Below are 16,085 nucleotides of genomic sequence, written 5' to 3'. Positions count from 1 at the left end.
AGTGGCAGGCCCACAGCTCTTTCACTTGTTTCAGTAATCAGGCTGCTGACTGTCTATCTCACAAAAATGAGCATTCAAGAGTGATTCATTCAATAGCTGAAACCTGTAGCTAGAGATTTAGAGAGTGATAACCAAGTAAGAGAACACTAGTCGTTCAGATGACGACAAAAAAATTGTAGACAAGACAATATAGGGTTGGCACTGGCAATATGGGGATTTTATAAGGGTTCATAATTCACAATGGGACAAGGATGCATCACAAGTCAAATACAATATTATACACACTTCATATTTTCATTCCCTTATACTCATCAGACCACTGCAGAGTATTATCAATTTTAAAATTCAACATCGCCAAGCGTAGGATGAGGTAAGTGGGGAGGGGCCCTGCCCCTAATTTCCAGTGGTAATTCACAGTAGATAAAAAAACAACAAAAGTACAATCTGCTTATGAGGAATCATCACGGCAGGTTACAGAGTCTGTGTCCAGGTCAGCTACTAGAGCGTCCACTAATTCTTCAATGGTAGGGGAGCTCTGAAGCATGCCTGCAAACCATGGAACAGGCCAGGAGAGAGGGGGACAGATTTAGATAAAGGACTTATAAGGACTTCAATGACAAATTTGAAACTTGTCTGGGGGAAAGAAAATCTTGATATTTTATTTGTAGTGCTCTACCAGGATCCCGTGTGGCTCAGTTGGTAGAGCATGGTGTTTGCAACGCCAGGATTGTGGGTTCGATTCCCACGGGGGACCAGTACGGGGAAAAAACAACAACAAAAAATGTATGAAATGTATGCACTCACTACTGTAAGTCGCTCTGGATAAGAGCGTCTGCTAAATTACTAAAATGTATCTATTGAGCTATTGTTTTAACCTGGATTTGTTGTGTTTGAGTTCATTCATAAGTACAGCAATTAAACTAGATCCAACCAGGTCCATGTCAAATTGGCCTGTAATACACCACTGATTATCTGTGCTGGTTCTGTATTGTAACAACTCAGCTTTGGCTGTACTCATGTTATGTTGACAGCTACTAAGAGGTTAATTACCAGGGATGCATGTCAACTCTCAGAACCTGATGGAGTTAACACAGCAATTGAAATTGAAAGCCATATACACCTCACTTTGGCCCTATGGGAGAGTAATGCCATTGGTTAATGTATTTGATCTTCTTCAAATACCGACAAATCATGAACGTCAGTCCATCTTTCCACTGAGACTATAGGAGCCCCACTGCAACTGTGGCTATGAAAAACAAGTGCCAGTGCCAAAATTCTGAGTGACTCCAGGGAATGTTAATGAGAGTGGGTTTAGCTTTTTGGGTGTGAGTGGATGGAATAACATCTAGTTTCAACATTTGCTAAATGGATGTAAAAATCTATCTGGAGAGTTTCCACAAAGTATCACCATAAATAGGGCTTTGAATTAAGTGTGCAAATTAAAGGAAATATTCACCCATTTTGAACGCTCTCATTTTTGTGCATTTCTGAGCAATGTTCCAAGATAGCGCCGGAGGGGAAGGCTGCCGTCTTATCGGCTCTTAACCAGCCATGCTATTTTGTTCGTTTTTTTGCGTTGTTCGTAACTTGTTTTGTACATAATGTTGCTGCTACCATCTCTTATGACCGAAAAGAGCTTCTGGGCATCAGAACTGCGATTGCTCACCTCAAACTGGACAAAGAGTTCTTCTTCAATGAGTCAGATGGGAGGGATATAATACAGAAACCTGACCAGGCCCAGATCCCCGTTATTCGCTGGAGAAGGAAACTGAGGTTTCGCGGAAAGAGATCAGGGTGCCTTGTAAGGATCAGGCGAGGAGTGGTTAATCTGCCCTTCTCTTCCGTCCTGCTAGCTAACATTCAATCACTGGAAAATAAATGGGACGAACTGAAAGCACGTTTATCCTACCAATGGAACATTAAAAACTGTAATATCTCATGTTTCACTGAGTAGTGGCTGAACGACGACATTAAGAACATATAGCTGGTGGGTTATACACTATCGGCAGGACAGAACAGTACCCTCTGGTAAGACACAGGGTGGGGACCTATGCATTTATGTAAACAACAACTTTTGCACAATATCTAAGGAAGTCTCAAGGTTTTGCTCGCCTGATGTAGAGTATCTCACGATAAGCTGTAGACCACACTATCTACCTAGAGAGTTCTCATCTATATTCTTCGTAGCTGTCTACATACCACCACAAAATGATGCTGTCACTAAAACCTCACTCAATGAGCTGTATACTGCCATAAGCAAACAGGAAAACGCTCATCCAGAGGCGGCACTCCAAGTGGCCGGGGACTTTAATGCAGGGAAACTTAAATCTGTTTTACCAAATTTCTATCAGCATGTTAAACATGCAACCAGAGGGAAAGCACTCTAGACCACCTGTACCCCACACACAGAGACGCGTACAAAGCTCTCCCTCGCCCTCCATTTGGCAAATCTGACCATAATTCTATCCTCCTGATTCCTGCTTACAAGCAAAAACTAAAGCAGGAAGCACCAGTGACTCGGTGTATAAAAAAAGTGGTCAGATGAAGCAGATGCTAAACTACAGGACTGTTTTGCTAGCACAGACTGGAATATGTTCCGGGATTCTTCCGATGGCATTGAGGAATACCCCACATCAGTCACTGGCTTTATAAATAAGTGCATCGAGGACGTCGTCCCCACAGTGACTGTACGTACTTAACCCCAACCAGAAGCCATGTATTACAGGCAACATTCGCACTGAGCTAAAGGGTAGAGCTGCCGCTTTCAAGGAGCGGGTCTCTAACCCAGAAGATTATAAGAATTCCCGCTACGCCCTCCGAAGAACCATCAATCAGGTAAAGCATCAAATGCAGGACTAAGATCGAATCGTACTACACCGGCTCCGACGCTCATCGGATGTGGCAGAGCCTGCAAACCATTACAGACTACAAAGGGAAGCACAGCTGAGAGCTGCCCAGTGACACGCGAATACCAGACAAGCTAAATAACTTCTATGCTCGCTTCGAGGCAAGTAACACTGAAACATGCATGAGAGCATCAGCTGTTCCAGACGATTGTGTGATCACGCTCACAGCAGCAGATGTGAATAACACCTTGAAACAGGCCAACATTTACAAGGCTGCAGGGCCAGACGGATTACCAGAAAGTGTACTCCAAACATGCGCTGACCAACTGGCAAGTGTCTTCACTGACATTTTCAACCTCTCCCTGTCGGAGTCTGTAATACCAACATGTTTCAAGCAGACCACCATAGTCCCTGTGCTCAAAAACACTAAGGTAACCTGCCTAAATGACTACCGACCTGTAGCACTCAAGTCTGTAGCCATGAAATGCTTTGAAAGGCTGGTCATGGCTCACATCAACACCATTATCCCAGAAACCCTAGGCCCACTCCAATTTGCATACAACACCAACAGATCCACAGATGGCGCAATCTCTATTGCACTCCACACTGCCCTTTCCCACCTGGACAAAAGGAAGACCTATCTGAGAATGCTATTCATTGACTACAGCTCAGCGTTTAACACCATAGTGCCCTCAAAGCTCATCAATAAGCTAAGAACCCTGAGACTAAACACCTCCCTCTGGAGACAGAAAAGATTTGGCATGGGTCCTCGGATCCTCAAAAGTTTTACAGCTGCACCATCGAGAGCATCCTGACGGGTTGCATCACTGCCTGGTATGGCAACTGCTCAGTCTCCGAACGCAATGCACTACAGAGGGTAGTGCGTACGGCCCAGTACATCACCGGGGCCAATAGACTGTTCTCTCTGCTACCGCACAGAAAGCGGTACCGGAGCGCCAAGTCTAGGTCCAAGAGGCGCCTAAATAGCTTCTACCCCGAGCCATAAGACTCCTGAACAGCTAATAAAATGTCTACCCAGACTAAATGCATTGCCCCCCCCCCCCCCCCCCGGAACACTGCTGCTACTCTGTTATTATCTATGCATAGTCACTTTAATAATTCTACCTACATGTACATATTACCTCAATTACCTCGACACCGGTGCCCCCTGTATATAGCCCCGCTATTGTTATTTACTGCTGCTCTTTAATCATTTGTTATTCTCTTACGTTTTTTTTTTGTATTTTCTTAAAACTGCATTGTTGGTTAGAGCTTGAAAGTAAGCATTTCACTGCAAGGTCTACACCTGTTGTATTCGGCGTATGTGACAAATAACATTTGATTCAATCAATTCCTGGGGAATGGGTGAATCTTTCCTTTAAACACAAATAAAGCTTCCTGTCTTGAGATTTATGGTGGTTTCAGGATAACCTGGGAGACATCAGAGGGCCATGATACATAGTAGCAGCCCTTACCTGTTTCCAAACCCAGGGAAAAGCAAAGCAACTGCCATCATCACACAGCTATAATTAAGAGTTTGAAGTAGCCAAAGCCTGCGCCTCAGGCATATACACTAGCAAAACAAACTATGCATCAATGGCTTTGTCAAAATGATATAAGTTGATAATATACAGTGCCTTCAGAAAGTATTCTATCCCCTTGACTTATTCCACATTTTGTTGTTACAGCCTGAAACCAAAATGGATGAAATCTTTTTTTTCTCACCCATCGACACACAATACCCCATAATGACAAAGTGAAAACGTGTTTAGAAATGTACAAATTTATTGGAGATGAAATACAGAAATATTTAATTTACGTAAGTATTCACACCTGAGTAAATACTTTATAGAAGCACCCTAAGAGCTATCCACACCTGGATTGTACAACACTTACCAAACATTCTTTAAGCTCTGTCTAATTGGTTGTTGATCATAGCTAGACAAACAGTTTCAGGTCTTGCCATAGTTTTTCCAAGTAGATTTAAGTAAAAACTAACTCAGCTACTCAGGAACATTCGCTGTCTTCTTGGTAATCAACTCGTGTAGATTAGGCCTTGTGTTTTAGGTTATTGTCTTGCTGAAAGGTGAACTTATCTCCCAGTGTCTGGTAGAAAGCAGACTGAACCAGGTTTTCCTCTAGGATTTTGCCTGTGCTTAGCTCCATTCCGTTTCTTTTTTATCCTGAACAACTCCCCAGTCCTTAACGATTACAAGCATACCCATAACATGATGCAGCCACCACTATGCTCAAAAAAATGGGAAGTGGTACTCAGTAATGCGTTGTATTGGATTTTCCCCAAACATAACACTTTGTATTCAGGACAAAAATGTAGTTGCTTTGCCACATTTTCTTGCAGAATTACTTTAGTGCCTTGTTGCAAAACGGATGCATGTTTTGGAATATTTGTATTCTCTTCAAGCGTCCTTCTTTTCACTCTGTCAATTAGGTTAGTATTGTGGAGTAACTACAATGTTCATCCATCCTCAGTTCTCCTGTCACAGCCATTAAACTCTGTAACTGTTTTAAAGTCAACATTGGCATCATGGTGAAATCCCTGAAGAAGTACACCTGTATCTTTGTAGTGACTGGGTGTTTTGATACACCATCCAAAGTGTAATTAATAACTTCACCATGTTCAAAGGAATATTCAATGTCTGCTTTTTTTATTTTTACGCATCAACCAATAGGTGCCCTTCTTCGTGAGGCATTAGAAAAACCCCCTGGTATTTGTGGTCCGTGTTTGAAATTCAGTGTTCGACTGAGGAACCTTACAGATAATTGTATGTGTGGGATACATACATGAGGTAGTCATTCAAAAATCATGTTAAGTACTAGTATTGCATGCAACTTATTATGTGACTTGTTAAGCACATTTCTACTCCTGAACTTATTTATGCTTGCCATAACAAAAGGATTGAATACTTATTGACTCAAGACATTTCAGCTTTTTAATTGATTTATTAACATTTTGAAAAACATAATTCCACTTTGACATTATGGGATAGTGTGTGTTGTTGGCCAGTGACCATTAAAAAAATAACATTTAATCAATTTCAAATTCAGGCTGTAACACAAAAAAAGTGGAAAACGTCAAGGGTTGTGAATACTTTCTGAAGGTACTGTACTATACATACAGGAGTGGTGACCTGGGGAAGGAACTAATAGGAGAAAAAGAGTGCAAGAACCCTAAAGAAAGGGAGGAAGGTAGCGGCCAAGAAAAATATGTGAGCTCCTTACCTTGCACCATAAGCATGGGCTCCTTACTACCTCCATGAGCTAGCATCTCCCTTCTATATCGCTCTCCCATGTCCCTGTGTGGGGACATTAAATGGAGGGGGTGAATAGGCAGAGACAGAGAGGTAGAGAGAGATAGGATTGGGGTTTATGTCAGACAGATAAGGATATGTCTGAATACTGTACTGGCTTGGTTTTCCTGTGGGTTGAGCTGTGCTTTCACTGCCACTGACTGTAGTCTGCCACTCTACAAGCCCCCATCACAGAGACACAAAGAGCAGAGAGAAAAACACAGCTCTGAAAAAAACATTACACCCCAGGCAAAACAATCCTCCATTTCTAAACACAAATCCCCTGATATCACAGTGATATCTGTGATGTGGGTGTTTGGTCATTTTTTTGTCATTCATGTTCAGACTAGTGTGAGTGAATCCAGCTAGTAGAGTTCCCTAAAGTAAAATCTTCGAAAGTCAAGTTATTAACAAACAGATCACCGACCATTTCAAATCCCACCGTACCTTCTCTGCTATGTAATCTGGTTTCCGAGCTGGTCATGTGTGCACCTCAGCCACGCTCAAGGTCCCAAATGATATCATAACCGCCATTGATAAAAGACAATACTGTGCAACCGACTTCATCGACCTGGCCAAGGCTTTCAACTCTGTCAATCACAGCAATCTTATCGGCAGACTCAACAGCCTTGGTTTCTCAAATGACTGCCTCACCTGGTTCCCCAACTACTTCTCAGATAGAGTTCAGTGTGTCAAATCGGAGGGCCTGTTGTCCGGACCTCTGGAAGTCTCTATGGGGGTGCCACAGGGTTCAATTCTCGGGCCGACTCTTTTCTCTGTATACATCAATAATGTCGCTCTTGCTGCTGGTGATTCTCTGATCCACCTCTATGCAGACAACACCATTCTGTATACTTCCGGCCCTTCTTTGGACACTGTGTTAACAAACCTCCAGACGAGCTTCAATGCCATACAACACTCCTTCCGTGGCCTCCAACTGCTCTTAAATGCAAGTAAAACTAAATGCATGCTCTTCAACCAATTGATGCCCGCACCTGCCCGCCCGTCTAGCATCACTACTCTGGACGGTTCTGACTTAGAATATGTGGACAACTACAAATACCTAGGTGTCTGGTTAGACTGTAAACTCTCCTTCCAGACTCACATTAAGCATCTCCAATCCAAAATGAAATCTAGAATTGGCTTCCTATTTCGTAAAACAAAGCCTCTTTCACTCATGCTGCCAAACATACCCTAGTAAAACCGACTATCCTACTGATCCTTGACTTCAGCGATGTCATTTACAAAATAGCCTCCCAACACTCTACTCAGCAAATTGGATGTAGTCTATCACAGTGCCATCCGTTTTGTCACCAAAGCCCCATATACTACCCACCACTGCGACCTGTATGCTCTCGTTGGCTGGCCCTCGCTTCATATTCGTTGCCAAACCCACTGGCTCCAGGTCATCTATAAGTCTTTGCTAAGTAAAGCCCTGCCTTATCTCAGCTCACTGGTCATCATAGCAGCACCCACCCATAGCACACGCTCCAGCAGGTATATTTCACTGGTCATCCCCAAAGCCAACTCCTTTGGCCGCCTTTCCTTCCAGTTCTCTGCTGCCAATTACTGGAATGAATTGTAAAATGAATTGTACCCCAGTATCTCTGCACATACATCTTCTGCACATCTATCACTCCAGTGTTTAATTGATAAAATGTAATTATTTCGCCACCATGGCCTTTTTATTGCCTTACCTCCCTAATCTTACTACATTTGCAAACACTGTATATAGATTTTTCTATTGTGTTATAGACTGCACGTTTGTTTATGCCATGTGTTACTCTGTGTTGTTTGTGTCGCACTGCTTTGCTTTGTCTTGGCCAGGTCGCAGTTGTAAATGAGAACTTGTTCTCAACTGGCCTACCTGGTTAAATAAAGGTGAAATAAAAAAAATTAAATAGAGACTTCACATGGCAGACGAAAGAACTTTTGAGAAAATAAAACATCTGCATTTACAACATGGGTCAGGTGAGTTTCTCTCACCTGTTGAAGGGGTCTTTTTGAAAGCACTGCCTCCACACCATGGAGGCTATGGCGCGCGACATGAGGTATGAGTAGTACTTAGCACCGTACCCAATGAGGTGGCTGAATCTCAGCTGCCAGGCCTAGGGACAAGAATACCAGTTACCCATCTTTATCTAAAAATTGGTCAATTCCAATTCAGTTCTTGAATTCACACATTAAGTAGAGAATTTACGTTGACTTCAATTCGAATTTCAACAATCTTCAAGTTTTGGAATTAATGTTGTTTTTATCTTTGGGAAATGTTCAAATATTGAATTCCAATTAAATTCCAGTGAATGGAATTCATGTAGTTATTATAAAAAATGGCCTGCAGGATTTGTTTTAAATCATTCAACTTGTATTTATATATTTCCAGTATAGCTAGGCTGTCTGAACAGTGAGTGACATGATCAGCCTGAAAGCCTGAGGGAATTGAATTAAATTTGAATTTGTTGAATTGTTGGGGATAATATTGAATTGGGAATTGTATTATTGGAATTTATATAACATTGTAATTGAGAGGAATTGAATTACCTCTTAATTCAAAAAACTGAACTGGAATTGAAATTGAATTAAATGGAATTTACAGGGAGGGTATTTAATTTGAATTGCATTTGTGGAATTAACCCCAGCACTGAAAGACACTTCCATATTTTCGATTGAATATATTTTCTATTCAAGCAACATTGTCAATCTGAAAATATTTAGAAGATGACTAAATTGGCTACAGAACATAAGTGAGACGTGCAGTACCTATCTTCTCTTCGGAATGATGCTGCTTCTGTGTATTCTGTCTCTCTGGCCAGTTGTTTCTAACTCCTACACAGTCTTATTTTAATGATAAGAGCTCGGCTGTCTGTGTGGTGACTTGTTTTAATCCAAATCCAGTGGGAAACCTCCCCTTTGCTTCTCACGGTCAATGACAGATAAGGACCTATCAAAAGACTTGAGTGTCACAGTTCCAAACATGTTCTAAACTAAGACCGGGTTGAAAGTGGCTCCATATGATCACTGCAGTCAACAAATGCAGTTTGGTTTGTATGGCCAGGCACTAACTTAAATTGCACCTGAAATTAAAACACCACATTTTGCAACTGTAAATAAAAAAAGGATCAGAAGCAGTCAGAAGTACAGCATCATTTTTCATTCCGACCTAAATTGGTCTTTTCACACTTGGGAAACAACTTTTATCATACCCCAGGGAAAAATTGAGCTCTGCTATTTGGCAACAAACTAATGTAAAATTACTATAAAAATGGGCTCACGGAGTAGATATTTGTTAGCTGTGGTGGTAAGCCAATTCAGGGAGAAAATCATTATTGTCCACATTTTCCCCACAACTGTAATTACAGTTGAGAAGAAATAGCCTCTGGGTTGTTCTATTCTGTTTTATGTTTCTCTGTGGATATAAATTCTCTCTCACACAGTAAGGGGGGTACAAACCAGATGGTTTATATCCAGTAGAGAGAATAGTCTAATTACTATTTAGCCCCAAAGGATTTGACATTCACAGATCAGTACATCGTCCACAGTTTCAGTACTATGAGACTCACTAAGATATCTAGGCACTTACAGTATTTGGAACGTAAGGTAGTCCATAGAATTTCTCTTGCATCTTTTTTAGAATGTCTGTCGTTGACCGATTTTGTGGCTTGCCATGATACACTTGATCCAAAGCAGCATAAAAAACCTATGAAAAAATAAAACACACCAATCATTTTATTTAATAAGTACTGAAAAAACACACAAACTGCCACTGTGGCTATACCTGAAGCTGAGTGTCGGCAGCCCCACAGATTCTCTTGGATTCACAAAGGCGAGAGACCATGCTCTTGGGCAGGGGCTGAAATAGAACAAAATATTTCTGAGAAAAACAAAACACACCCATCTATCGAGTCTTCTGTATGGTGAACCTCTGCTATCTTCAGTATTTGGCTAAATAAATAGTTTTCTATTAGCTTGACTGTTTGTAGTCTCAAATCAACAGACTTTCAGTCTGATTCAAAATCATGACGAAAGACTTCACACAAAACCAACGTGTGTTCAAGTGCAGCCGAGAGCATTTGGTTCAGAGTTTATGCAGAGCTAGTGATGCGTCTCAGAACTATTATCATACCAAAGGGGCAAAAGAAGGGCTGCCAAAGTCTACATTATTATAACAGACAGTCTGATAGGACAGCTTAGGACACTGCTGTATCTGTGGACCACAGCAGTAGACAAACAGCTCAAGAACTACTGCTACTCCATATAGATGACATTATCTTAAGAATGACTGTGTTGTGTGTGAGGGAAAGTTACAGAGGACAGGTATGAATTTGTGCTGCCCACCTGTCCGGTCTGATAGTGCCGTGCAAACTGATTTACCACCCGATAGTCTGTGGCAAAGAACTCCATGAGGATGGAGGGGACTTCAGCAAAGTCAGTAGAGCATCTAGTTCCTGGAAAAGACCAGTCAGAAGATGAGTCTCTCACAAAAGAGATTGTTTACCAACTGTACTATGTCATAAAATGTTTCACGATAGCATGCCATGTTAGCACTGTATCATAGGTCATACAAATACAAGACTGTAGGCCTATTAATCATATGGTAGTTCCCTAAATGTGTCTGCTAAGCAAATAAATGTGTCCACTAAGCAAATAAATGTATCTGCTAAGCAAATCTGCAACATATGCAATGCAATAATGAGAGACAGGGGAAATCCCTCCTAAAGCAGTGGGCTCTGGCCTGGACTCAGGTTACCTGTGACATGTTGGTAACGCGTGCGTCCCAGCATGGAATGCATGGCGTGGCCCATCTCGTGGAACAGGTTCTCCATCATGCCGGGGTTGAGCAGTGTTGGGGTGCTACGTGTGGGAGGGGGCAGGCTCAGCATCAGCACCACCACAGGATGTTGGTACTTCCCATCCTCCTTAAGACGCCCCCCTTGGATGGTGAAGTGGCAATCCTGAGAGCACAGAGAAAGCCTTGATATGATCAGCATTGGTATCTTACTTTCGCAGGGGCTTTAGGCAGTATTTCTGCAGCAGCTTGTCTTACCTGGTGTGGTTTGTCAGGCCTTCGGAAGAAGTCACAGTAGATGTATCCCAGAAGACCCTCGGTCTCATGGACAACAGCCTGTTAAGAGAACCAACTGACATTTAGGACTGCTTAAAATAAAATCCATCCCCAACAGAAACGATGGGCCTTAAAATGACAAAAAGCCAAGCAGCAACTATTACATTTTCTGCTGGTTCACTCAAAGGAGCCCCCAGAAATTGGTGTTGAGTGTCATACAGACAGAGACTGTTCTCTCACCAGCTTGCGGACTTCTTCACTCCACACCTCTCCTGCCATGGGCTGTTCATTCTGGAAGGAGACTCCCAGCAGCTGGCTGAACAGCATGTTGAGGCCCTCCATGCAGGCCCCTAAGGAGAAGTAAGGACTGTACAGGCTGGGATCGATCTTATACCTGCACACACAAACATACACACAATCGTAAGGCTATGTTATTACAGACCGTTTCCCAAATAATGTTAAGCAATACACAAGCCCCCTCTAGAGGCCTTTTAGTAGAAAATAAAGCTCAGGTACTCCCGTCAACCTTTCAATAGTTTCTTTAGGAGATTCCCAACAATTCCTTGTTGACAAGTTATATTATTTCCACTTAGAATATACACATAGGTTTACAGTACTGTATACCTTTGTATAGGTATCTTACCTCTCTGCCCGCACAGCGCTGCTGAAGTAGGAGTGGTCCCATGGCATGAGTTCCTTAGATAAAAAAAAAACATTGAAACATCAAACAGCAGAAGGATTGTCATGATCTCCTACACATGGATGTCAGAACCATGAGAGCTACTTAAACAGATTTATAAGATGACTCACGGTGCTTCTTGAGTTCATTTTCATCTTCATATCCCTCATCAGGTTAAAATCTTTGGCAGTTCTGGATTGAGGAATAGGGACATTAATGTGTGAGCATGTGCTACACTTACAGTATGTTTGAGATGGGCAAAACATTGATGTGTTGTACAGTGTTCATGCCAGTGTCTGGCTCACTGACTCCTACCATACCTGTCCGAGAGTTTGTCTGTCAGCAATTCAAGGAATTTCATGACAGTCTCTGCAAAACAAAAAATACTAAACACACTGGTCAACACAGCATAGTACACACTTCTCTGTTTGAAAAATCATAAAATCAATTAAATATTTCTTCCAAGCAGCAGAGCACAAAGAAATTAGGTAAACAACCAGAGTACTTTACCTGGAGTCTTGGCCATAGTTCCATTTAAAGCCCTGTGTGCAAAAGATTCATAGCCCACTAATTTGGCTAGCTCATTCCTACAAGTCAACAGATCATCCAGACAAAGCAGCAGACTTGAATTCGGGTAGAGAAAGATTTTATAAGCAGCCTCCCGCACCTAAGAGAAAAGGACAAGCATATAATATCTATAGGCTACTGCACAACAAACCAACATGCCCAATACCATTTCGTACCATGGGATGGTAGCTGGAAGACCACTATTTATGTATAGAGATAAACCTCTGGGTTGCACACACACACACACCAGTTCATCAGGAGAATCTGCATGGAGACCTCCAATCTGGATGGAGTTGCCGTCTATGGAGAAGCAGTGTCGGATGTGTTCTGGTAGGGCCGTCTTCTCTATCCTATTGGGCAGGTGGGTGCCATTTAGAAATTCATTGTTCAGATCCAGCAGGTTGACATTGAGGCTCACCGCCTTCCCTCTCTGGGAAAAAGATTCATACATTGAAACAGAGGTGCTGTTTAGGTTAAGCTCACATTGTGGTTATACTTCCCTGAGGATGTGGCTTAGTAGGCTAATAATCAATGTGTACATGACAATTATTGATTTAAAAATATATTCCATGAAGTGTAAGTGATAGGCCAGTAATGTCATTTATATCACTAACCTTTGATTCATCCAGATGAATGCCACTGATCTCAAAATCAAACATGAACAGTTCTGCTACTCTCCTGCAAAATGTATTGCGAAATATCAGTAAAACAAGATTGCCTGTCTACCCAACCTCCTTGCTCCGGCCAAACTCAACGCCCACGGACATTAGTTTCTTCTCTGCAATGAAACATGTAGCAAACATTGAGCAGCGGAAGAATTCAGTTTGAGTCGTCAGGCAAAAGACGAAATGCACTGCTACTCATCGTACAAACAGGAAGATAAAAAAATGATTGAACTGAAAATAAAGACAAGATAATAGTACATGCCTTGTATCTGGGTCCAAAGAATCCAGAACCTCTTTGTTATCTAGTAGGTTCTTGAGACTCCTACACAGTTCGACATTAGTGTTCAGCCTATCAGGGCAAAAAATAGAAAACATCAAAGAAAGAATGTATTAAAAAAGTGTTTTGCTTGACATCATGTAATACTTTAGAAGAGGGTTCATACCTTTCTACTACTGTGCCAATGTTTATGCATGCCTTCTCAGCAGCATCCCGAAAGGCAGGGTCTGGATGGCCAACTTTGACAAAATCTGCCTGCAAGAAAAGAAATACAACATCAAGAGTGTTTCATATTCAACAGGGAGGGGTTTGGCTTGACAACAACAATGATGCCAATGATCTCTGAGTGTGACTGTGAGCCATTACCAAATCTGCCACTTTGCAAAGGCTGTCAGAAAGTTGATCGAAGGTCTCCACAGTCAGGGCGCCTGGTGGGTTATTGCAGGCTGTTTCTACCAGCTGTTCTGTTTCCCTGAGCGCTCGTTGCTGAGCCACCTCGAAACCAGCCGGAGTACTTAACCCTGGAACCCCGAATAATCCCTGTGCCAATATAGCACGTACAATGCCATGTCAAAAGTCTGTGTGGCCAACTCTTGGTTTTCAAGGTTGATCATTACAACAACCCCAACTGACACATTTATAAAAGAGCAAGTATTTTCTAGTGAATACAATTATGGGTGATTTTGACAATGAGGACATTTAATATAGGTTGGGATTTTATGGAGCTAGTTAACTTCTTCTCTGTTATTATGGCGGTCCGCAAACAAACCGCTAACGTTAGCTGACTTACCACGTTCTTCTGAAACAAATCAACTTTCCTCTGCTGGGCATTGAATGCTGCTCCAACCGGAGACCAAGTAGTGACAAGTCGTGATAGTGTCCTTGAGTTCCTCACAACACTCACAAATAGTTGACACGCCAACATCATAACTTCAACTGATTGTTGTGGAAAGAAAAAGAAAGGTCGGCCAAAGAGGAAATTCTGTGGGGAGTAACTTGGCTCGCGCTAAATGATTATCTCTATGATAAGCAAGCACGTTTCTAGCTTTTGCTTTGCATCCATGCTGATACTTTCATTATACCAAAAACGTATTGGATTTTAAATGAGTCTTTATTTCACTGTCTCTCTATAATTATTCTAGCTAGTAGCCCACCACTGCCATTGAGAATTCAGCTAAAACGAGCACTGCCAAGCATCCATGACGAATGTTTACAATTCTCAAAATGGTTCCGATGTTTCGTGTCTGCACTTTCGCGACTAGACCCTATCAATAGGGCTGGGCGATATATCGAATTAAATCGATTATTTCAAATGTAAGTTTTTGCGCGATATTCCAAATGCATGTATCACATAATCTAGTTTTTTTTTTTTCGTTATGAGCGTTTAGGTCCGCTTGTTCTCATGTTGTCTTTTTGGTCTCGTTCGCTTCTTCTGTGATGTGCGCCTTCTCATTTCTTCTTCGATGAGGTTTAACGGCGGTTGGTATCCAATAATTGTTTCATTACCGCAACCTACTAGACTGGAGTACAACTCCCTTATACTTTGCTTAATTAATTTTTTTTTTTTTTTTACAAATACCCTACCATCTAACACTACACTCACAAAAAAACACCACCCTATTCCACTATTTAAATCTATTTGGTACTACTTCAGGCCAACAACCTGAAAGGATGGGACACCACCACTTAACACACCCTGTAACTTCTGATGTCAAGTCTTGCACATCCAAATACCTCTCTGCAGCTGCCACCACAACCTCAATTTTCTGTGACTTACGTTCCATCCCTGTAGTACAGTTGATAACCATTGCTAAAAATCCAATCTTACTGGAATATATCACTTGTTGGCCTATCCCTCTGTACTGGTACAGATCTACTACTCACACCACTCCTCTCAGGTTACCCCACCTTGACCCATCTTCCTCTACTTTCTTCACAGCCTCAGCATATGACAAGTTCTGCACTACTCTAACCCTGGAAACCCACCTTTCCATTTACACCAGAGATCTGTATATAATAACGAGATGCTCATGTCTCCGCCCTAACAATGGGAGTCGTTGTCCCAAAGACAGGAAGGCAGGCGGCAAGCTTAGGTTCAAAATAAATGCATAGAAACGCATTAAGATTATTTTTGACAGATTTTGGCGAGAGTGAAACCTTGCCAAAGTCTGTCGCTTTGCCTCTTTCACCCAATTCCTCCCCCTACCACTCACAACAACAAAGATGAGAGATTACTTCTCCCTCTCTGACAAACGGTTTCAACTCGCTAATTGCATTTGAGGTTTGGTCCAACAGAATCGGTCATATGTGTAGGGTGCCGTCTTTCAGATGGGACGTTAAACGGGTGTCCTGACTCTCTGAGGTCATTAAAGATCCCATGACACTTATCGTAAGAGTAGGGCTGTTAACCCTGGTGTCCTGGCTAAATTCCCAATCTGGCCCTCATACCATCACGGCCATCTAATCATCCCAAGTTTACAACTGGCTCATTCATCCCCCTCCTCTCCCCTGAAACTATTCCCCAGGTCGTTGCTGTAAATGAGAATGTGTTCTCAGTCAACTTACCTGGTAAAATAATGGTAAAATAAAAATAAATAAATATGGATACTGAAACACATGGATACATAATATACTGAATATTTTGAACCCTACCACACCTACCATGTTTCAACTCCTTTTTT

The 16,085-nt window shown here is 41.9% G+C and overlaps 1 protein-coding gene across 5 annotated transcripts; it reads right to left on the bottom strand.

The window, feature by feature from the left end:
* Window positions 1-190: 190 nt before the first annotated feature.
* Window positions 191-14,878, bottom strand: mipepb (mitochondrial intermediate peptidase b). Of its 5 annotated transcripts, none has more exons than XM_029691248.1 (19): window positions 14,195-14,878; window positions 13,771-13,944; window positions 13,571-13,659; window positions 13,390-13,476; window positions 13,077-13,140; window positions 12,710-12,892; window positions 12,406-12,562; window positions 12,216-12,264; window positions 12,027-12,087; window positions 11,860-11,912; window positions 11,457-11,610; window positions 11,199-11,276; window positions 10,902-11,106; window positions 10,490-10,599; window positions 9,930-10,004; window positions 9,735-9,851; window positions 8,141-8,262; window positions 6,087-6,160; window positions 191-546 (listed from the first exon to the last, which is right to left on the bottom strand). In XM_029691248.1, the coding sequence occupies exons 1-19, from the start codon at window positions 14,330-14,332 to the stop codon at window positions 449-451; spliced, it is 2,088 nt and encodes a 695-aa protein (XP_029547108.1). In that variant the 5' UTR covers window positions 14,333-14,878; the 3' UTR covers window positions 191-448. The 5 variants fall into 5 exon arrangements, with proteins under 5 accessions (XP_029547108.1, XP_029547111.1, XP_029547109.1 ...); XM_029691249.1 differs by lacking the exon at window positions 191-546 and adding an exon at window positions 5,788-5,913; XM_029691251.1 differs by lacking the exon at window positions 6,087-6,160.
* Between the last annotated feature and the right edge of the window lie 1,207 nt (window positions 14,879-16,085).

This window comes from Salmo trutta, chromosome 15 (genome assembly GCF_901001165.1).
Source record: "Salmo trutta chromosome 15, fSalTru1.1, whole genome shotgun sequence".
In the NCBI taxonomy this organism is placed as follows: Eukaryota; Metazoa; Chordata; class Actinopteri; order Salmoniformes; family Salmonidae; genus Salmo; species Salmo trutta.
Note: the sequence above shows the minus strand (reverse complement) of the source record. Positions and strands in the feature narration are given on the sequence as shown.